Genomic DNA, 23,642 nt, shown 5'->3' on the forward strand with positions numbered 1-23,642 from the left:
TTCCCTTTTAAGTTGATTAAAAAAACCTGAATCGTTCATCTTTTTCTGTGTTGACTAGCTAGATCAATCCTTAGAAAAATGACTTAGCAGTGTCTGTAATATCTGGATCCACTTGTTTTCAGCTGTCAAAATGTCCAATTAGTAGGATGTATCCCCGGTAAGAAATGTAGCCCGGCTCTTGAAGATTGATTGGCTGCCTGCTGTCAGAACGCTGGATGATCCAGAACACTGTGCTAAGAAACAAACAAGTGCCTGATTGAATTTATAAATAGCAGAGGAGGGGGAGGCAATATTAAAGATGATAGAAGAAGCACCTGCCAAAGGGAAATCTGTGATATGGCCACTAACAACAACAACAACTGAGAAGTTTTCATGTATAACCCGGTCACCACCTCAATATTGTAACCTGTAAATCACAATACGAATACTATGAATGTAAAGCAGCATTTATAAGGGCTTGTACGGTACCTATTATTTCTATAGGCTATTTTGTGATGGAATAAGCCACGTCCTTTCGTAAAATATTTGACTTAATCATATTACTGACTTTTTTTTCTGAAGTTCAGCAATTTATTGAATGAGGTGAAATCAGTTTGTTTCTTTCAGTCAATAATCCCACTTTTTATTTTTTTCTTACCTATGCTTCATGTTTTCCTCAGATTGCCAAAGCTAAGGGGATTCTCAAGAACTTCCTGATTGAGCCATTTGTTCCACATAAGCAGGTGCGTACAACGTTCCTATTAATCCAATGTGTCGTTGATCTGACACTTCGCTTTGGCGACCATTACGCCTTTCAAATGGGGTCCACAAGACTTCTTTGGGGTTCATAAGTAGGACTTCCTCATTGCGATTAGTGTAATTTAAAAATTGTAATAATAAAGTATTTACTTTATACATTTATAGGTATATTTATGTAGTGGTATTATACATTTTAATATAATATATTTATATTTTTTGATATATTTATTTGCATATAGACTTATTGCAACTTTATAGCATGCTTTGTTTTGTGGACAGGAAGAGGAGTTCTATGTTTGCATCTATGCTGCCCGAGAGGGGGACTATGTGCTCTTCCATCATGAGGGAGGAGTTGATGTTGGGGATGTTGATGCAAAGGCACAGAAATTACTTGTTGGCGTTGGAGAACGTTTGACCGAACAAGATGTGAAGAACCACCTCTTGATTCATGTTAACCCAGATAAGAAGGAGTAAGTATGAGAATACTAACCTATATAGCTCCTAATGTCATGCGCTTCGTCCTGTAGTATTTTCGTACATTCTGTAACCTCTTCAGGACACAAGCGTACAATCGTCATGCTGTTCACTAGACCTGACTTCAGGGCTTCAGATTTGCTAGAGTGTAATGGTATGGCCTTAGTGCTATATTGTTCATTGTGTATTTATGGATTTTCCTGAGAAGGTCCACAGAGTTATGTGGTTGTGTAATGGATTATTATCCCTCCAGTGCTCATTTTGAACCTTTTAGTCTGCAAGTTATGTATTTTTTTTAGAATGTATCCAACCTTAACTTCATTGCAGTGTTAGAAATGCCCAGTCATGTAGACCTAGATAATGTTCAAATTCATGTAATGGGTTACGCTAGGTTTACACTAGCACCCGGAGTCTGTTCTTAGCTTTCTGTCTTCTGCATGCAGAAGACGGAAAGCTGTCAGACCGGGTCCGGCTGTGTGCGCCGGTGAGCATTTTTTGCTCTCCGCCGCGAAACCGTTTTTTTAAAACCAGACACAGAGTACTGCATGTCCGACTCTGTGTCCGATTTAAAAAAAAAACGGTTTCGCGGCGGAGAGCATAAAACGCTCACCGGCGCTCACGGCCAGATATCTTTCAAACCCATTCAAATGAATTGGTATGAAAGAGTCCAGCAGGTTTCCGTCTCCTGCTCAGTTTTGTGCAGGAAATGGAAACCTGCATGAACGGAGACCAGGCGCAGATGTGAACGAGCCCTTAGTCCCATCTTAGCAATATGTTATTACTTTACAAGATTTGCTATCTACTTATTGGTGGGGTACGGCCAGTTGGAGCCTTTCTGGTCCTGGGGGAATAGGATATAGCGCTGATTTAGAAGTGTGCTGAATGTATTGTTATGAGTTAGTATTGCTCTAACATCTAGCATCTTCTGTTCTATACTGCAGGGTCCTTGCAAGTTTTATCGCCGGACTTTTCAACTTGTACGATGACCTTTACTTCACCTATCTAGAGATCAATCCTTTAGGTAAGTCCAATCACTAAATGAGAGCTATTAACTATTCTAGACACATCAACTACCGCATTACCCACAGCTTAAAGATGTGTTTTCATTGTGTTTATCCATTCTATTTTCCAGTTGTAACTAAGGATGGCGTGTATGTGTTGGATATGGCAGCCAAGATTGATGCCACAGCTGACTATCTCTGTAAAGCTAAATGGGGAGATGTAGACTTTCCACCACCCTTTGGGAGAGAAGCATATCCAGAGGTAAGAATACAAATAGAAACTCCATTATTCTTATGACCGCCTTCTATCTACAAGTATTCTATAATTTCCATTCTGTTTACTAGATTTTTTTAATAAAGTGGTGGTTAGAGATTTGTGGTACTGCCACAATCATAACTTATACACTGTGTATTGCATAAAAAAATAATAATAATAATATAAGAACATGCAATTATTGTGAGGTTGTGGTGTTTTATTTTTGCTGTGTGTTTTTGTTTTGCATTCCCTTGTATGTACCCCAGAATAGTACCAATGAAATCTTCAACTTAAAAAACAAACCCTTGTATTACTACACCGACAGAAAATAGTTATGGGTCTCAGAATGCAGCAATACAAAATAAAATTCCATACGTCAAGTTTTTATTGCCCCAATTTGTACTAACCCATAGAATAAAGGTAATGTTTTTTCCTGATAACAAGTAAAATGTCCATTGCATTCCCATTGTTTCCCAGAAAGAGTTGATAAAGTTAAACATAAGCTACCTCAAAATGGTACAATGGAAAAATACCACATCTCCAGCAAGAAAAACAACCCTCACACAATTGTAATTGAAGTGTCCAAAAGTTATGGAAATGTAATACGAAAACTAAGCTTGATCCTTAAGGGCAAAAATAGATGAAGGGGTTATGAGATTTTCATCTGTTTTGGTAAATCTAGGCCTCAGATTAAGGGGTTAGCTGCTTTTCTTTTGAGGATGGATGAGGGATGGATGAGGGATGGATGGGGGATGGATGGGGGATGGATGGGGGATGGATGGGGGATGGATGGGGGATGGATGGGGGATGGATGAGGGATGGAGGATGGATGAGGGAAGGAGGAGGATGAGGGATGGAGGAAGATGACGATAATGAATGATTGCCCAGAAATGAGCTTACCAGAGTCACATGACTTTGGGGTCCCCAGTTAATGGCCACAACTTTTGGAAACCCCTGTTTAGCATTTCTGTTTAAGTGGAGCAGAAGAGTCAGTTACTGACATTGGCATGGAACAACTGTAGAAACCTATTTTAAAATAATAGTTTATAGAAGACCATTTGTTCACTTGACTGTGACCAATGTGCATTAAGAAAATGATGGGAACACTGCTTGGTAAACGTCCTAGAAAAACTGGAACGGGATGTACTTTGTGTACCTATAAATCTGCAGTCAAATGTTATTCCTTTTGTCATCGCTGTTCCATACAGCAGGACAAGAAAGCTCCGCCTGAGTAATAAAGACATTTTATGAATTACAAATGATGCCCCTGCAGTCATTCCATTAGCTTGAGATTTTGTATAGATGCCAGCAGCCGTGTACCTCAAGCCCCCACCACACCGGCTTAACTCAATTTCCTTGTTTTAATAAATCAGTCTTAACAGTGCTTTTCCCTAGAGGTCTGTCTCCTCAAGGTTGCCTCAAGGTGATTTAAAGCTTCCTCCATGGACTGCAGATTGCAAGAATGTCCTGTCATATCGTATATATATAACAAATGTATGGACTGGTTTGCACCAAAGGCTACACTACAGTCATTTATCCTGTTGGAATGATTTATGATACACATTTATAATGCTACAAAACCATTTCTTTTTATTTGGATAAACTTTAAATCTATAAATTGTATTCACCTTTACTCTGATAATGTAATATGAGCTAGGATACAAAGTACTTGTTATATAGTGATACAAAGTGCTTACACTGTTACCTTTTAGAAAGCTAAAGATCTATAAAATACATAACACCAGACATTAAAGCAGTTTTTAGTTTATCATGGATCAGAGGGTTGCCCCCAATTTGGGACCCTAATCTGTTAGTGGAGTGGAGCAGGTATGTACAGTCCTATGAAAAAGTTTGGGCACCCCTATTAATCATTTTTAGTTCTAAATATTTTGGTGTTTGCAGCAGCCATTTCAGTTTGATATATCTAATAACTGATGGACACAGTAATATTTCAGGATTGAAATGAGGTTTATTGTACTAACAGAAAATGCGCAATATGCATTAAACCAAGATTTGACCGGTGCAAAAATATGGGCACCTCAACAGAAAAGTGACATTAATATTTAGTAGATCCTCCTTTTGCAAAGATAACAGCCTCTAGTTGCTTCCTGTAGCTTTTAATCAGTTCCTGGATCCTGGATGAAGGTATTTTGGACCATTTCTTTCTACAAAACAATTCAAGTTCAGTTAAGTTAGATGGTCGCCGAACATGGACAGCCCGCTCTCAAATGATCTGAAAACAAAGATTGTTCAACATAGTTGTTCAGGGGAAGGATACAAAACGTTGTCTCAGAGATTTAACCTGTCAGTTTCCACTGTGAGGAACATAGTAAGGAAATGGAAGACCACAGGGACAGTTCTTGTTAAGCCCAGAAGTGGCAGGCCAAGAAAAATATCAGAAAGGCAGAGAAGAAGAATGGTGAGAACAGTCAAGGACAATCCACAGACCACCTCCAAAGAGCTGCAGCATCATCTTGCTGCAGATGGTGTCACTGTGCATCGGTCAACTATACAGCGCACTTTGCACAAATAGAAGCTGTATGGGAGAGTGATGAGAAAGAAGCCGTTTCTGCACGTACGCCACAAATAGAGTTGCCTGAGGTATGAAAAAGCACATTTGGACAAGGCAGCTTCATTTTGGAAACAAAAATTGAGTTGTTTGGTTATAAAAAAAAGGCGTTATGCATGGCTTCCAAAAAGAAACAGCATTCCAAGAAAAACACATGCTACCCACTGTAAAATTTGGTGGAGGTTCCATCATGCTTTGGGGCTGTGTGGCCAATGCCGGCATCGGGAATCTTGTTAAAGTTGAGAGTCGCATGGATTCCACTCAGTATCAGCAGATTCTTGAGAATAATGTTCAAGAATCAGTGACGAAGTTGAAGTTACGCCGGGGATGGATATTTCAGCAAGACAATGATCCAAAACACCGCTCCAAATCCTCAGGCATTCATGCAGAGGAACAATTACAATGTTCTGGAATGGCCATCCCAGTCCCCAGACCTGAATATCATTGAACATCTGTGGGATGATTTGAAGCGGGCTGTCCATGCTCGGCGACCATCTAACTTAACTGAACTTGAATTGTTTGTCCAAAATACCAGGATCCAGGAACTGATTAAAAGCTACAGGAAGCGACTAGAGGCTGTTATCTTTGCAAAAGGAGGATCTACTAAATATTAATGTCACTTTTCTGTTGAGGTGCCCATACTTTTGCACCGGTCAAATTTTGGTTTAATGCATATTGCACATTTTCTGTTAGTACAATAAACCTCATTTCAATCCTGAAATATTACTGTGTCCATCAGTTATTAGATATATCAAACTGAAATGGCTGCTGCAAACACCAAAATATTTAGAACTAAAAATGATTAAGATTAATAGGGGTGCCCAAACTTTTTCATAGGACTGTATGTGCATTACATAGAGAGCTTAGCGTAAGTTCAAATTGTAGTGGGACCAGCCATGGAAATTTTCCCGTTGTCAGCAGAAAGATGTGTTTTTTGTTTTTTTTTTAAATGTAGATTGTAAGCCCACATAGAGCTCCCAATGTACATTTTTTCCCTATCAGTATGTCTTTTTGGAATATGGGATGGAAATCCATGCAAACACAAGGAGAACATACAAAGTCCTTGCAGATGTTTTTTTTTCTTGGCGGGATTTGAACACCAAGACTCTAGCGCTGCAAGGCTGCAGTGCTAACCACTGAGTAAGATGTTTTAGTCCAGTAGTAGGTTTTATCCACTACTGAGAAAAAAAAAAATCAGTCTCCCAATGAAATGGATGGGAGATGAACAGCATCAACCTACCCTTACTGTTTTCAGTGGGAACTGTGCAATGCTGTTTAACCCTGTGGTGGAGCTGCAGGCGAACGGAGTGCTTGCTGCTGTGTTCCCTTTTTTTCCCAAAAATGATAACCAGTTATCTCTGCAGTATAATTCTAACAAAAGGAATTGGGGAACAGTAGAAAAAATCAGCAGTTGTAACTTACCGGTAATTCAGACTTTATATAATAGTCCAAAATGAGTACTTAGTCCTTAACATGATAGTGTATCAACTCCTGCTTCCTCTTACTGTGTAGGCAGCTTTGGTTACTTGTGCCTTTGTGTGTATACGATCGCCTATTCGCTCCTGCCTACAGTTTTTGTGGCAGCACATCTCTGCTTACACATGGCGATGTGCTGCCAACAGTCAAGCATCTTATAAAACATTCATTTAGTTGACTGAACGGCATTATGTTTACTTGGGACAGTTATCGGGAATGAATGTTCCTACAAACACTTGGTCCCAATAATCCGCCTGTGTAATAGGGGTTTAGGATTGTAAATAATAGTTGCAGTGGATTGTGCAGTATATACAGCTTTCTCCTGAAATTTCACTTATCCTTTATCATATAATTGGTATATAAACCTCAAGACTCACACATCTGAAGAAGTATGTAGCGATAGTTATGCTATATGTATGCATTCACTGCAGTCCTGTTAGGTTTTAACTCTTCATATCTGCGCCTTAGGCTTTGTTTGAAGCCTCTGACGCAATTTTCATCATATCCGTTCCAATAAATATCATCGTATACATGCATAAACCCCATGTTAGTGTTACACATACTAGAAGTACTATAGAAACTGACTTTATCCGTCTGAAAGATAAGACGTACAGCAGCATTTTATAAAGTATAAAACTTATCATAGATCTGTGTTTGTCTTATTTCTGTTCCTTTAGCTGTTGCTACAAAACCTTTACCTGTGATAGATGTTACTGCACACTATAACAAATGGCTTTCTGCAAATCTCTCATGGCTTAGTCTGAGCCCGATCTTTGGTTGAAGAAGGGAAAGCATTTGACAAGATAATTCCTTACTCTTACAGGAAGCTTATATCGCTGACTTGGATGCCAAGAGTGGAGCAAGTTTAAAGCTGACTATTTTGAACCCCCGTGGAAGGATCTGGACTATGGTTGCCGGAGGAGGAGCTTCAGTTGTGTACAGGTAACTGGGCTTCTATATAACCTGTTATAGTAAAAATGATTGCAAGCACAAACTCTTTGGTATTAATATCTTCATTTATTTTGCTTGCAATGAAAAAACACAAAAGAGAATGAAAAAAAAAGTAAAATCATTGATCATTTTACACAAACTCCAGCCTGGCGTTTTTATGTCTCTGAGTAAGAAGTGGGGTCTTCCTGGGTCTCCTACCATACAGTCCCTTTTCATTCAGATTCCGACGGATAGTACGGGTTGACACTGTTGTACCCTCGGACTGCAGGGCAGCTTGAACTTGTTTGGATGTTAGTCGAGGTTCTTTATCCACCATCCGCACAATCTTGCGTTGAAATCTCTCGTCAATTTTTCTTTTCCGTCCACATCTAGGGAGGTTAGCCACAGTGCCATGGGATTTAAACTTCTTGATGACACTGCACATGGTAGACACAGGAACATTCAGGTCTTTGGAGATGGACTTGTAGCCCTGAGATTGCGCATGCTTCCTCACAATTTTGCTTCTCAAGTCCTCAGACCGTTCTTTGGTCTTCTTTCTTTTCTCCATGCTCAATGTGGTACACACAAGGACACAGGACAGAGGTTGAGTCAACTTTAATCCATTTCAACTGGCTGCAAGTGTGATTTAGTTATTGCCACCACCTGTTAGGTGCCTCAGGTAAGTAACAGGTGCTGTTAATTACACAAATTAGAGAAGCATCACATGATTTTTCAAACGGTGCAAATACTTTTGTCCACCCCCTTTTTTATGTTTGCTGTGGAATTATATCCAATTTGGCTTTTTGACAATTCTTTTTGTGGTTTTCCATTGAAGACAAATTAAATGAAGATAATACCAAAGAATTTGTGATTGCAATCATTTTCTGGAAGAAAATTAGTATTATCTGACAGAATTGCAGGGGTGCCAATACTTTTGGCCAACACTGTATGTGGTCACATTGCTGTATTGTCATTTAGTCTAGATCTTATTTTATGTTAGCAAAGGCCATTTTCTTGGATGTGTGGTTTAGACTTTGCCTTCTCTGTCCACTAGTGACACCATCTGTGACCTGGGTGGCGTGGATGAGCTGGCCAATTATGGGGAGTATTCTGGAGCCCCAAGTGAGCAACAGACCTATGACTATGCCAAGACCATCCTGTCTCTTATGACAAGAGAAAAACATTCTGATGGTAAGAAATTGTCAAACGCATCAAGATTATCCTCTTCACTTCTACAAGCATCTTCTTAAACCTTGAACATTTTCTATCTCAATATGTTAGAACCTTGTAATCCTCTGTTTTTGATAAAGCATCCATTAATACCTGTCCATGTGTTATGTCTGTTTAGGTAAAATCCTTATCATTGGTGGTAGTATTGCAAATTTCACCAACGTTGCAGCAACTTTCAAGGTGAGTTGTCAGATTTTCATACAACTACAGCAGAGACCCTACTGGCTTGATCTGAATAAGGCTTCACACTTGTGTGTTTTTGCTTTAGGGTATTGTTCGAGCTATTAAAGACTTTCAGGGACCATTGAAGGAACATGAGGTTACAATATTTGTAAGACGAGGTGGACCAAATTATCAAGAGGGACTTCGAGTGATGGGTGAAGTTGGTGAGTAGTGGAATAAAAGAATTTCTGGGATATTGGCTTGGCACACTTATTTGTTGAGTTTACTACAATGCTTATTTTTGATTATTACTTCAAGAGGTTTACCAGGATTAGAAAAACATTTCTGCTTTCTTCTAAAAAGAGTGCCACATTAGTCTGTGGGGTTGTATGTGGTACTACGCTTCAGCTGCACTCTGGTGAATGTGGCAGGATTGCAATACTACATTCAACCTGTAGACAGCAGACTTAACTTTCTAACCTTGGAAAACCCCTTTAACCAAGCAATTATTTATATGCATTATCTCATGAACAGGGAATCAAAAATGTAATTGACTGTACAAGGATAATCGAACACAAATGGGAGAATAATATATTTTTTATTGCAATAAAGTGACAAAAGTATATGTCTCTTCTTGTCCTGTTTTCTTAGGTAAAACCACTGGAATTCCAATTCATGTGTTTGGTACTGAAACTCACATGACCGCCATTGTGGGCATGGCTCTGGGCCACAGACCAATTCCAAATCAGCCTCCTACTGCAGCCCACACTGCCAATTTCCTGCTGAATGCGAGTGGAAGCTCCTCAGTAAGTCAGAAGTTTCCTAAACTGTAAATCTTATAACGTAAAGACATGGGAAGGTAGATGAAACTGGTAGTAGGAGTTGAGCTATGGTTTCAAGATTTACATCGGCAGTTATAAAGGATTCGGAATGTTTTTAATACAAATTAGTTAGAAAGTTAGTTTATATGTAATAAATTGGCTATTTTTTATTATATTGAGTCTTTCCGTTTTGGGCAATTCTTACTTGTACTTTGACGTTAAGGTGATCACAAAGTGTTCCCTTGCTGGAAACCTTGCTAAAATATCTTAGCACTACATTTTCGGCTTCCTGCAGTGCCATTACAATGATGACCCACTAACTTCAATGGATATTGTGTAATGCTTTTTTATTGCTGATATAATGTGATTGATTTATTTTTCAGACTCCTGCACCCAGCAGAACTGCATCCTTCTCAGAATCCCGCCAGGATGAGATCACTCCAGCAAAAAAGTCCAAGCCGACTATACCCAATGGTAATAACTTTTTTTAAAATTTTTTTTATCAACATTTATCTATGTCTCATCCCATACATGTGGCATACAATAAGAGTCTACACAGGGTGACTCTGCTCCTGAATTTCGGTGTTGGAAATTCAGTTGTAGCTCTTCTGAAAACTGTTGCCACAAAAGCTGTGTGAAGTTAGATTTGTACCGGAGGATTCTGGCAAGACTAGCCACTGCAAGGAATAAAGCTCTGGGGTAAATCTGCAGCATAAATTCATATGCTGCTGATTTTAGTAGCAACATGTGGATGAGATTTGGTAAAGCTTCACACACTATGCTGGTACTGTACGTCACAGCATGTACTTCCGGTGTAGATACAGATTTTTAGTTTATGAGGTAATGAAGTACTGGAGGTCAGAGATCACATCTGTCCAACTCTCTGTGCTAGAATTATAAACAAGGAAACTTGGTCTAGCACAAATTTTCTCCTTAGGTTTTTTTTTTTTTTTGCCTGTATGAGATCTCTCTTTATGGAGAGAGTTATACAAAGTTTTAGTTCTCAAAAGCAATGTAGACCTTTAGCATTAGTGCATTTTTAATAGGCACTTTAAGAGGGAGTATTAATACATTAGTACCCCTTTAAATGCTCCTAGATAAAGAGGAGGTTCTAATTCTCCTTTCTAAGACTTGCACACTTATGTACATAAGAGATGCTGCCCAGAGTATTCAATGAGCAGGGGATGGAGCATTCCTGATGGTTTAGGCCCTGTTCACACGGGGCACGGAATGGCATATTCTGATGTGGGAAGCCGCGTCAGAATAGGGCCGAAATGCGCCAGTCGCGGCTTTAGACAGTCGCGGCTTCCCGCTCGGGAGTAGGCCCAAATGAATGGCAGACGCTAGGGGCTGAATCAGCAGCAGAATCCACCTGAAGAAAGGGCAGCTCGCTTCTTTTTTCCGTGAGCAGGAACATGCCGCTCACGGAAAAAAGTAAGCTAGCGGTCTACATTAACCTCTATTGTAGGGGGGCGGATTCTGACGTGGATTCAGCGCCAAAATCTGCCCCCTCTTGCCCCATGTGAACGGGCCCTTAGTGTATAACAGTAATCGTATGCTGCGATACATTCTCGAATACATTAATGGGTTATTTATAAGCCATGTTTAGTGGGTTTCATTATTTTAAAGGGCGTTTACTAGAGATGAGCGAGCACTATTCGAAACAGCCGTTTCGAATAGCACGCTCCCATAGAAATGAATGGACGTAGCCGGCATGCGGGGGGGTTAAGCGGCCGGCCGCCGGCAAAGTCTGCGTGCCGTCTGCTTCCATTCATTTCTATGGGAGCGTGCTATTTGAAATGGCTGTTTCGAATAGTGTTCGCTCATCTCTAGCTTCTACCACCATCAAAATCTCTTCTAAACCACTTATATTCTGCTGTAGGGGCAGTTTGTGGCATAGTGGACTTACTGTTTTTCTGCAGTCTGGCTGGCAAGAAAATCCACTTTTAATTCATGCACAGATTAGCTGTTTGGCCACCCAGGCCTATCTTTGTCCACACAACTCTTTTTAAAGAGCCCCTTTCACCAACTCCAACAAGTCTAGCTCTTTATAGATGCTACACTGATTTTAGAACAGTTGAAATTGTTTCTGTAGTCTCCACCACTCCTGAGCAATCAGTTCTGTTAATTTTGGTGCCTCATATGCTATTTAGGCTCTATACTGTCAGGTGGGCAGTGTAAGGCAGGAGCAGACGAGGGGTGTGGTTCTGAGCTCTTGACACAGAACTCCAATCAGAGACTGCCAAAGTCATGCCCCCTGCCCGCCTTCTAAAATTGCAAAGCTTAAATAGCACATCAGGCACAAAAAATAACTGCACTTGTTGCTTGTGAATGGCAGGGGCTAGAGAATAAATTCCAACTACGCTGGAATCAGTGAAGCAGTACCTATTTACAGATGCTAAGAACTTGACTTGGTGGGGGTGGTGAAAGGTCCTCTTTAATATGGACATTATTGAATATGGGAAGTTTTAAGAAATAGTTTTTAAATAAAACATTATTATTGCCTGATAAATTAGTTCTGCAATTTTCTAACATACTTTGTGATTCAGCTACTTGACATTTTCAGGATCATGTTGAGATGTTACTCGTTGAGAGATGATACTCTTAACAAATCGGTCCTCTGTACAGATGTTGAATAACCTATTTAGTGACTGCAAATAGAAATGTTGCAGATGGAAAGAATGAAGTGCAAAGTATATGAAAAAGTTGTAGAGCCTGCTGTTATTGTATTAGAAATACAGTATGGTTCTAGTTTGTGGATGACCCATAGTATAAACAATGAAGGTAGTAATACCAGTATTGGTGAATGTATAGAATGGCCTTCATACAACAGTCTCTTAAGGCAGCCATTATGGGTATGCACCCTAAACATTCTCATTTTAACAGATACAGCGGCTGTACATGGACCAACTAAAGGTAGGCTAGCGGCTGAGAGCTGGGTGTTGGCTGTACTCTGTCTCAGTCTGCAGTGTGGTCTTACAATCTAGTGTGTGTATTCTGCTGCCCTTCCCCTCTCATCTGTTCCTTTTTTTTTGCAAAACATGGCTCGAAACCAAGGTGAACCATTGTTGGTGTGTAGATGAATGTAGTGCATTTCATTGCTCCTTCCAACAGACCTGATTCTACAGTACATCCGTTAGGTAGTTCATGCATACATTGCTTTTATTTTGATGATTTTATGGTTTAGGTTGATGTGTACATAAATAGGCAAAATATAACCGCATCTGCTTACACTGTGTGAGTTTACATGCTTTAAAGCTACATTCTAGGTCAATCCATTGGCATGACTTTCTCCATTTGGAACCTTTGTCTGTGGTTATCTGTATTTGTATATTGTTGACTTGATAACTGGCTGTTGCTTGGATGTGACCGTGCTTTAATGGAGCTTTTGTCCGTCATGTTCTTATATGTTTAGCAGGTCCATTTAACAGATATACTTGAGTAGATACCAGTGAAAGGTCATCCATTTTTAGGTTATGTGTGCGCGACTGTGTGTATACAGCCATGCTGCAATTAAATGGCATGGACGACACATGGGTGATATCTGTGTGCTGCCCATGCTTACACCACTTCATTCACTGATGTCCGTGAGCACGGGCTGCAAAAACGGGACAGGAATAGTGCTTGTCCTGAGTATTTTGCCCTGGGCTCATGGCCCCATACACAGGACCGTAAAAATACACGGTTGTGTGTATGGGGCCATAAAAATGAATGGGACAGTGTGTTAGCAGTGAAAAATATGATTAGCACACTCATATGCATGGGGGGCCCTTACATAGTTAAAAAAAAAAAAAAAAAAAAAAAAAAAATTGTTGGGGGGGTTGACATTTTCACCCCCTCCAATTAGGTACTGGAAGAAGCTGCAGCACACAGGAGCCAGCCATAGCTCTGTGCATTGTGAAGTCGCTGTGCATGGTCATTGCAACTGAATCCCATTCACATGAATGAGACTGAGCTGCTGTACAAAACTGTACCTGATTCTTGTGTGCTGCAGCTTCTTTAGTCAGCTGATCAGTCAGGGTGCTGATATTAATGACCTATCCTAATGAACCCTCATCAATAATAACACATTATAGTGTAGAAATCTGCTTGGATGAGTAAGGGCTTGGTGTTAGGAATTTAGTGGTTGTCAGCGTTTATTGATGATCACAATTTTGTTTATGAAAAAGTGAGATTTATTAATCATAGACATGGCTAGATGCGTCATGATCGCAACGTGAAGCTCCCGAGTGACAACTATGACACTCAGAGTGATTTTAGCACTTTACACGTTTTGCTTGACTTGTTTGCTTTGATCATTGTTGTCGTCGTCACTGACTCATATGTAGGTTCACTGAGGATCTATGAATAAAGCAACTCAAAGCTCTGGGACCTATGGGCCAGTCATCTTGTGGCTTATTTCCAACTTTGTATATACTGTATTCCCACCTGAATAATATGATTTGCAGATATGTTTCCTATTCACAGTTTAGAAAGGAGATTTTAATGCATTTGAGACCTTGATAAAGGGTCTTGATTTTCTGCAGAGCTGGTAATTGGCTAAATATTGTTTCCATATTGAAATCAATAACATGCAAGTCATATTATGAATGAAGTGAAAAGCTGAGCATTACTAAAACAATGGAGGGAGAAGGTTATTGTACATCTGAAGGTGCCCGTACACATTAGACTGAAGTTGATGAAAATGGACAATTTTAACCATAATGAACATTTGGGCAATTCTAAAAATTGAAAACTCATTTTGGCCAACCAGTGACAAACTCTTACTTGTAAAGAAGTTGTCCGATGAAAGGTCTTTCATTCAGACGGAACATCTTTTGTCCCAGAAAGATCATTCATTGTTTGCCCCTCTGTCATTGAACTTCCATGTCTGATATGGTCTTTAGGCGATTAAACATTAGAAGCACAAACCTCTAAACATCAGCCTTTTGTCTATTGTGTATGGCCACCTTAAGGCTCCATAGATGTGAAGGTGTCCTCTTTTTAGGTGCTAGGGTTCAGTGTGTGCTCCTTGTCCTATGCCACCTCTCTGCTTGAATTCATTGCTGTGTCCATTGTTGCCATCATTTCACTTTCTGTGGTCCATGCTAACTCTTCTCCATGTGTTTTTATTTTTTTCCCATTCCAGCTAAGGCTACCACTCTGTTTAGTCGGCATACCAAAGCTATTGTGTGGGGCATGCAGACCCGGGCTGTTCAAGGCATGCTGGATTTTGACTATGTATGTTCACGATCTGAACCATCAGTTGCAGCAATGGTTTATCCTTTCACGTAAGTCTTGGACCCTCTGTGCTAAATATCTGTATGCTGAAAAGACCTTCTAGTCCAGTGGTTCTCAACCTTTCTAATGCCGTGACCCCGCAATACAGTTCCTCATGTTGCGGTGACCCCATTCAGTTTGGAACACGCGTCCATAACGGCGTGCGTTCCAGCTGAATAGCGCTGCTGCAGAAAGTAGTGCAGCTTCTCAGTAGCTAAAGCCATCGGAAATATGTATTTTCTGATGGCTTTAGGCATACCTCCCATTTTTGAAGATTAGAAAGAGGGACAAAATATGCGGTGCGCACAGCGCGCCAAGGTGAATTTAGCTCCACCCACTTTTATGTTGACTCCGCCTATTGTCATTCATTTTCCATGTGCTCCCACACAGTATAATCCTCCTACAGTCAACTGTACATTATATGTCCCCTCGCCATCTCTCTCCCAGTTTCATTTAACCCCTTCATCTGCCCCCAGTTTCATGTCCCCCCATCTCTTCCCCAGTTTCATGTTCCCCCATCTCTGCCCAGAGCTTCATGTCCCTCCATCTCTGCCTCCAGTGTCATGCCGTCCCCCCCTTCATCTGCCCACAGTTTCAAGTTCCCCCAGTTTCATGTTCCCCCATCTCTTCCCCCAGTTTCATGTCCCCATCTGTTCCCCAGTTTCATGTTCCCCCATCTCTGCCCCCAGTGTCATGCCGTCCCTCCCCCTTCATCTGTCCACAGTTTCATGTCCCTCCATCTCTTTACCCAGTGTCATACTGTACCCCCCCCCCTTCATCTGCCCCTTCATTATGTTCCACCTTAATGTTAAAAACAAATAAACCCACTTATACTCTCCTTCCAACGCTCCTCCGCTGCTCCTCTCTCCGCAGTCTCGCTCACTTATATAGTTGTAGGCGCGATGTGACTTCCTCACATCGCGGCTACACATACAGAAGCCGCAGCACAGCGTTAAAGCAGGAGCTAGGTGTGACAGCTCCTGCTTTAATCGCCTGTGTGTTCAACTCATCGGCGTCCTCCGGGCGCTGATCAGTTGAAACCGGGACGTACCTCCCACCGACCGGGATGGTTGGGAGGTATGCTTTAGGCGACCCCTGTGTTTTGGTTGTTCGACCCCCGCCGGGGTCGCGACCCACAGGTTGAGAACCGCTGTTCTACTCCATTTATATTTCCATTCAGTTTTAAACTAAATGACTACATTGGAAAAAATTCATATATAATGTAGAATGTATTGCTGTTTTTACAGACTAAGATTGTATCCAGATTATATGGGGGGGATTTATCATATATTGTATACAAGTTTCAATTCCCTGCTGGTATCAAGTGCTAGAAAAAGAATTAGAAGCGCAGACTGTGCCAGAAATTGTGCCAGAGACTCCCTCTTGGTTAGGCTCTTCATTCGGGCCTAATCAGGAGCGGAATGCTGCGACTGAATGCTGGTGCACTGCATCAGCATCCCGTCACGGCTAGCCGAGCGAAGAGTTCACACGGCGGAATTTGGTTTCCGCGTGTAAACATACCCTTAAAAGGTGAATGGGCAAGGCTTCATAGCCCAACAAATTTTATATTATTTGTCTCAGTTTTCAGGGACAAATAATAAGTGCTGTAATCTGTGCCAGGCCCTAGCTGGTATGGATTTCAGTTTCTGGCACCACTCCAAGATGCTCCTGGCATATCTAACGCCAAATGGAATAGATTAAGATCAGGATAACAAATGTATTTTGGACTGTAGTTACGGATGGTAATTTTAATTAATAATTTTATTTGGATTTTTACTTTCTTACCAGTGGGGATCATAAGCAAAAGTTCTACTGGGGTCACAAAGAAATACTCATCCCAGTTTTTAAGAATATGGCCGATGCCATGAGAAAGCATCCGGAAGTAGACGTTCTTATCAACTTTGCCTCTCTACGGTCTGCTTATGACAGTTCCATGGAGACCATGAATTTCCCTCAGGTTACTGTTATTTCATTTTTTTTTTTATTACAGTTTATGGTAAATTGTTTGCTTAATGTTCTTTTCTCTTGTTAACAGATCCGCACTATTGCCATAATTGCTGAAGGAATCCCAGAGGCTTTAACCAGGAGGCTTATCAAGATGGCTGATGAAAAAGGGGTCACAATTATTGGACCTGCAACTGTAAGTACTCTGTATAGTATGAACTTCAGACGCATACAGGTTGTCAGAAGATGACCATCTAAATAGATCACATGTCGTTACTAAGATGCCCAACACTGAGTTTATTTCTTGCTATTCCATGAGACTTTACTGCAGCTGTCATTATGTTGTACTGTCCTCTAAAAACATATATTGTGAACCTATGTTAAAAGATAGTTGTGAATAATTGTTTAGCTTTTACCATGAGTCATCGCACATAATGTTATTGTCTTTAGGTTGGTGGCATTAAACCTGGTTGTTTCAAGATTGGGAACACTGGAGGAATGCTGGATAACATCCTGGCCTCTAAACTTTATCGTCCTGGAAGCGTTGCTTACGTATCTCGCTCTGGCGGCATGTCTAATGAGCTTAACAACATCATCTCTAGGACCACAGATGGCGTTTATGAAGGTGTGGCCATTGGTGGTGACCGGTAAGACCCTTTGGACTACTTTAGGTATTAGGAACATGGTATATGGCGATTTGTAGAGGCTGCTTTATTGCAAAAATGGTGTGGATAAATGTAAAAAAACCAAAAAAAAACAAACCTGTTTTGTGTTTTGGTTTTTTTCAATATGTGTAAAAACTGTAACTGTATTTCTTTGCTACTAGGTATCCTGGCTCCACCTTTATGGACCATGTGCTTCGCTATCAAGACACTGAAGGAGTTAAAATGATTGTGGTCCTTGGAGAGGTGCGAATCTGTAAATTTATGCTTATGCCATATTCTTCGTTTTTGTTTGGCCAAAGTTTGTAATCTACACATAGTCTAATAATGGCAATAAGACATAGCGGGTTGTTTTGTTTGTTTCAGATTGGTGGCACAGAGGAATATAAAATCTGTCGTGGTGTCAAAGAAGGACGACTTACCAAACCCATTGTGTGCTGGTGTATAGGAACTTGTGCAACCATGTTCTCATCTGAGGTATTTATGTTTTTTTAATATACAATGTGGCAGATTTTCTAATGCTGTCTAAACTTCAGACAGTGCAGTTTAAGACATAAGCAGTCTTAAGTTACACCAGATTTATCAGAGTGTCTGAAGTCTTTATTTCTATTTCAGTTGGCTTAGACTACAACAAAAAATGTGGCCAAATTTTGGTGCATATTTTTAGCACAGTGTCACAAAGTAGTCATAAATGTGTGTATCACACTTGATAGATGTGACATGAGGCTTGTTACACAGACTACGCCAGAATTCTGGAGCGGCTTGTTCAGTAAATTTCCCATCATGTACCTGTTTTTAGCTCATTATGCTATAATAAACTGATATATTTCAGTTACACATTGTCATCAATCTAAATTTGGGCAAATGAATCTAAAAGAATGATTTGGCAGGAAAATAGTTAATTTGTTTGCATTTGCTGTGTGTGCACTTTTTTAAAATTGTTTCAGGTTTTTTTTTATTGCACTTTTCCTTTTGTTCTCTCTGTGGTGAGTAAATAGAGATTAGTCAATACTGAACTGTTCCCAACCCTTGTATCTGACTTACAGGTGCAGTTTGGGCATGCTGGAGCATGTGCTAACCAGGCCTCAGAAACCGCAGTTGCCAAAAACCAGGCTTTGAAAGAAGCGGGAGTGTTTGTGCCACGTAGCTTTGATGAGCTGGGTGATGTCATTCAGTAAGTGCCGCAACAAATACAAGCTCTTCAACTAAAGCTACGTTTATACTTTTCAGTACATGTTCTATGTATGCCATTATCTATGCAATGTGGCAAAGGAAATCTCTGGCCTCTTTGTGGGTAGGGACTGCTTTGTCACGCTGGAAAACTGGCAAGTTGAAAAGTAATAAGTTTTTCTCATTCTGTTTATATCAGATACCCACATGTAGTGCTTTATAGTACCTTAACTGGTGTATTGTACATGACCATCATGAATGAATTTTTCTGTTCTTTATTAAGATCTGTGTATGAAGATCTGGTTGGAAAGGGAGAAATCGTGCCAGCAGAAGAGGTTCCACCTCCTACAGTTCCAATGGACTACTCATGGGCAAGGGTAGGTGCCCTTCATTAGAGCATTATATATCTATGTTAACAATTACTTTGCATCTATATGCTGAAATTTACCTCTCTTTACATTTTTAGCATCACTAAGATATGCCATAACTTTCTTTTTGGTGACGGTCCAAATGTTTTAGTGCAATGTCCTCTTCAGCTTTCTCTGTCCGTGGTGCCCATGAACTCTATCTGGGCATGGAGCTGCATCATGTCCCTATTCCTTTGAACAGAAGCTATGCTCCAGTTTGTCACAGCTGGTAGCTGGAAGCTGCTGTGTAAGTTAAATGTTTGAAGCAGCGCTGGCTGTGACCACTTCAATCTCCATATCCATTGTACCTGCAGTCAGGTCTCATCAGTCAGAAAGTTATGGCATATCTAGTGATAACCCTTTAAGGAGCACCTTTCACCACCTCCATCTCTCTGCATCCTTTGATAGGAACTGATTCTAGCACAGCTGGAAATTTTTCCCCAGCTCCCACTGTTCTCGAACCATCTTTGTGATCAATTTCACCACAGTTATACTCTTTGCTGTCAGGTGGGTGGTCCCTGTCTTTCTGTTCCAGCCTAGGACCACCCACTTGACAGTTTCAGAACAATAATGTTCTCTACAAACAAATTATTGCTTGTGAGTGATCAGATCTAGAGAAAAAAAAATTCTAACTGCACTGGAATCCGTGTAGTGGTGCTTATTGAATGGTGCAATGAGTAGGACTTGCTGACGGTAGTGAAGGTCCTCTTCATGAATATCTATATCATATATTGACTTTTCACATTCTGTAATTTTTTGGGTTTTTTTCTCTTCAGGAGCTAGGATTAATCAGAAAACCTGCCTCCTTCATGACCAGTATTTGTGATGAGAGAGGGCAAGAACTCATTTATGCAGGGATGCCCATAACAGATGTTTTCAAGGAGGACATTGGGATTGGTGGAGTGTTGGGACTTCTCTGGTTCCAAAGACGGTAAGAGAAGGAATGTTTTGTGTGATGGTGGCTGCATATTCTTAAACCTTGTAAACATAATTTTCCTAACCATTTCTTCATTTAGGGTACCCAAGTATGCCTCCCACTTTATTGAAATGTGTCTGATGGTAACAGCCGACCACGGACCTGCTGTCTCTGGAGCTCATAACACTATAGTTTGTGCCAGGGCCGGAAAAGATCTCATCTCCAGTCTTACTTCTGGTCTACTCACCATTGTAAGTTCATGATGAAACTTTAGTAAAGCTTATTGATGGATGGCAAACTTATTCATGCAATGTACACTGCATTTTTCTTTTCTTTTTTTTTTTTTCTTTCTTACAGGGAGATAGGTTTGGTGGTGCCCTTGATGCTGCCGCCAAAATGTTCAGCAAAGCTTTTGACAGTGGTCTCATCCCAATGGAGTTTGTAAACAAGATGAAGAAGGAGGGAAAACTTATTATGGGTATCGGTCACAGAGTTAAATCTGTAAGTTTGCCATGTATTGAGTATCCTCAACTTTTTTTAAAAAATTTTTTTTAAGAAAGGTAGTGCCTTCAGTATAATTTGGTATATATGGCTGCTGGCTCTCATGTTCATCTGTTATCTAAGTGATCAATCAAAGTATTGATAAAGAGGGCATAAAAACCACATGTATCTTTTTTGCAGTGGTGTGTGTGTGTCTAATTAACATGTTTCACCTGTAAAAGAAAAAAAAATCTATAACATTACAGCCAATATTTGTTCCTGATCAGACATTTTCCATTTTTGCTTTGTGTTTTTTTTTTTTTTAGATTAACAATCCAGACATGCGAGTACAGATCCTAAAAGACTATGTCAAGCAACACTTCCCTGCTACTCCCTTGTTAGACTATGCTTTGGAAGTGGAAAAGATCACAACTTCAAAGGTTGGTCAAAATGTGGCAAACAACATACCTGACCTAGTAAAACTCTTACAGATGACATAGCAACTGTGCACTTGTTATGCAATGGGAAGTGCTCTGTGTTATAAGATTCAGTTTGGGTCTCATTTTGCCATAAGCACTGGTGGGTGTCTTTTATTTTATCTCTGCTCCCTTTCCGATCCAGTCCTGTGTTCAGTAAATAAATTAAAAAATTGCTGCAAAAGCTGAAAAGAACCTATAGAATACAACTTTTAGAGAGGCAACAATTTTTTTTCCCATCTCAGTGTTTCAGCAGTTTGCCTGTTGTCTCTTCTTCTTACTTCCTGTATTTCTCTCTCCCCCACCCCCCACTCTTGCAGAATGGACACTGAGGTATCACAATATTTATACAGATCAGATAATACGCAGATGCTTGTAGAGAAGAACTCTGTGTTATCACTGTGTTTACATAGAGAGATAACAGGCTTTCTTTATCAGCAAACTGCAATTATCTGAACGGATTGTCCTACCCCAGAGGAGGGAGTGACGTCACTTGTCCGATCTTACAGGTCCGTGGTTATGATAACGCTGTGTAAAAATGGGAGGATTAAGTTCACAAAGTAGGCAAACAAAGCAGCATTTCTAAAGCAATATATTTAGGAAAAGTCTTCAATTTACATAAGCTGCCAGTATAGATAGGATCCTTGAGAATGGGACAACCCCTTTAAATCAAACTTTTTTTTTTCTTTTTTTCCCCACCTGTAGAAACCTAATCTCATTCTGAATGTGGATGGACTAATTGGTGTTGCTTTTGTGGATTTACTGAGAAACTGTGGTTCCTTCACAAGGTAATTGTTGCACCATAGGTCACAAGCAATTCTCTGCTGCACAAAACTTTGATTGCTGTCTATGTTGGTAAAGTTACATACAACTTAATGCCAGAACATTCATTACTGTTTTATGTCATGTCAGAGGTTTCAGCGTAAGCTCAGTGACAATCATTAGATGTGATGTTGCAATGAGACATGGTCTTGATATTGTAAGATATCGCTCCATAGCCCTAGTCTTATGAAAGGGATGAAATGATTTTACTTGTAACTATAGAGAACATGGACACAATTTTGCAGTAAAAGTGAGCTCTTGCTGAGTAGTCACCTGGCCAGTAGGGGTGCAAAGTTACTTTGAAACTAAAAATAGAAGAAAGAGTCCTTGAATATTTACCATTTATGATTATAGAATCACACATCTGTATTGTTTTAAATTCTATCTAGAAAGTTAACTTTTCAATTTGTAGAATTTAACACTTTTGTGCAAACTTTTAATTTTCCAAATTACTTTTTAAGAATGTCAAATTTTGTTTTCCCATCAGGGAAGAAGCTGATGAATACATTGATATAGGAGCACTGAACGGCATCTTTGTATTGGGACGAAGCATGGGCTTTATTGGTAAGATTCTGCTACCTATTGCTTTTTTTTAAAGGAGTTGCCAATGACCTACCAGTACATGAATGCTGATAACCTAACCACAGGATAGGCCATATTATCTAATCAATGGGGGTTTGACACACGAACACAATGCTGGTCAGCTAATCCAGCTGCCCCCGGGCACCAGAAGTGGTAAATATGGTACACGGCCAAAAGCAGCTCTGCGCCACCACTAGTTTATCATTTTATGTTAATTATTATCATTTTTTTTAATAAGAATCATTTACTAGTTGTTTGTACTCCAAATTTTTTTATAATATATATATATATATATATATATATATATATATATATATATATATATATTTACAATTAGAATGTATATTTTTCTTTGCAGGGCATTATTTGGACCAAAAGAGGCTGAAGCAAGGATTGTATCGACATCCATGGGATGACATCTCCTATGTTCTGCCAGAACACATGACTATGTAGAGATATGAAGGACACTCCAGTTAGAATACTTGATGTGTTGTTGGACGCTTCTGTGTGCAGGCTCTTGGCAGTAGTTCTGCGTTCTTAAGCAATGCAAACCAAGACTAGACTATATGTTGCTCTTTAGCGTCTTAACTTCATGGTTTCTTCGTGTTTTCTTCTTTTTGTTACTTCGTGTTTTTCTTCTTTTTGTTTTTTAATTATTTTTTCTTTTTTTATCTCATGTTTTCAGTACTGGTTAATATGTTACATCTTTTTATTTTGATTTGTCATGTCAGATTAAATTGTATTGACAATTGTATTTATTAAATGGAAAAGGCAATGACTCTGGTGTCATTTTCTTTCTTTCTTAATCCTTCATTGACTTTGTTTTTTCATAAACTGAAAAAGCTTAATCCTTGGTGAACCGGTCTACTACTTTTTACACATTGTATGATGATTTGGGATAAGTAACCCGTTGCAACTACATTGGTTGCTACTTCCAGAGTAGTGCTTATAAGTTGGAGGGATAAAGGATTAAGTCACACATTCACGTCATATGAATCCCTATTACCTTTAAAGGTAAAGCCACAGGTATGATTGGAATTTTTATATTTTTTTTTAAATTCATGACCATGCTGGGCCACAGTAGGAGCAAGAGGAAGGTACTATATCCAGCCGCAGTTACAATGTGTCCATCTTCTACCCCCTCAGTCTTATCAACTGCTTTATCTGCATGCGAGCTGACGATTTACATAGTTACCTAGTAGATCGAGGTTGGATGAAGACAACAGTCCAACAAGTCCAAACTATAACCCTACAATCCCCTACAGTG

At 39.9% G+C, this 23,642-nt stretch overlaps 1 protein-coding gene across 2 annotated transcripts in view; it reads left to right on the top strand.

The window, feature by feature from the left end:
- The window catches only part of ACLY (ATP citrate lyase), a 39,537-nt gene extending 16,395 nt beyond the window's left edge, over positions 1-23,142 (top strand). The window contains exons 4-29 of one of the 2 annotated variants that reach the window (XM_075278253.1): positions 660-722; positions 1,018-1,208; positions 2,154-2,233; positions 2,345-2,475; positions 7,338-7,456; positions 8,499-8,635; positions 8,793-8,854; positions 8,943-9,060; positions 9,488-9,642; positions 10,041-10,131; positions 12,544-12,573; positions 14,786-14,927; positions 16,705-16,873; positions 16,952-17,056; positions 17,311-17,507; positions 17,687-17,768; positions 17,889-17,999; positions 18,569-18,696; positions 18,976-19,069; positions 19,876-20,030; positions 20,116-20,266; positions 20,373-20,516; positions 20,822-20,935; positions 21,677-21,759; positions 22,281-22,357; positions 22,734-23,142. In XM_075278253.1, coding sequence (XP_075134354.1) covers positions 660-722; positions 1,018-1,208; positions 2,154-2,233; positions 2,345-2,475; positions 7,338-7,456; positions 8,499-8,635; positions 8,793-8,854; positions 8,943-9,060; positions 9,488-9,642; positions 10,041-10,131; positions 12,544-12,573; positions 14,786-14,927; positions 16,705-16,873; positions 16,952-17,056; positions 17,311-17,507; positions 17,687-17,768; positions 17,889-17,999; positions 18,569-18,696; positions 18,976-19,069; positions 19,876-20,030; positions 20,116-20,266; positions 20,373-20,516; positions 20,822-20,935; positions 21,677-21,759; positions 22,281-22,357; positions 22,734-22,828 — 3,024 coding nt within the window. In that variant the 3' untranslated portion in view covers positions 22,829-23,142. The remainder of the gene's footprint in view (positions 1-659; positions 723-1,017; positions 1,209-2,153; positions 2,234-2,344; positions 2,476-7,337; positions 7,457-8,498; positions 8,636-8,792; positions 8,855-8,942; positions 9,061-9,487; positions 9,643-10,040; positions 10,132-12,543; positions 12,574-14,785; positions 14,928-16,704; positions 16,874-16,951; positions 17,057-17,310; positions 17,508-17,686; positions 17,769-17,888; positions 18,000-18,568; positions 18,697-18,975; positions 19,070-19,875; positions 20,031-20,115; positions 20,267-20,372; positions 20,517-20,821; positions 20,936-21,676; positions 21,760-22,280; positions 22,358-22,733) is intronic. The other variant, XM_075278254.1, reaches the window with a different exon arrangement.
- The last annotated feature ends 500 nt before the right edge of the window (positions 23,143-23,642 follow it).

Source organism: Leptodactylus fuscus, chromosome 6 (genome assembly GCF_031893055.1).
Source record: "Leptodactylus fuscus isolate aLepFus1 chromosome 6, aLepFus1.hap2, whole genome shotgun sequence".
Taxonomy (NCBI): domain Eukaryota; kingdom Metazoa; phylum Chordata; class Amphibia; order Anura; family Leptodactylidae; genus Leptodactylus; species Leptodactylus fuscus.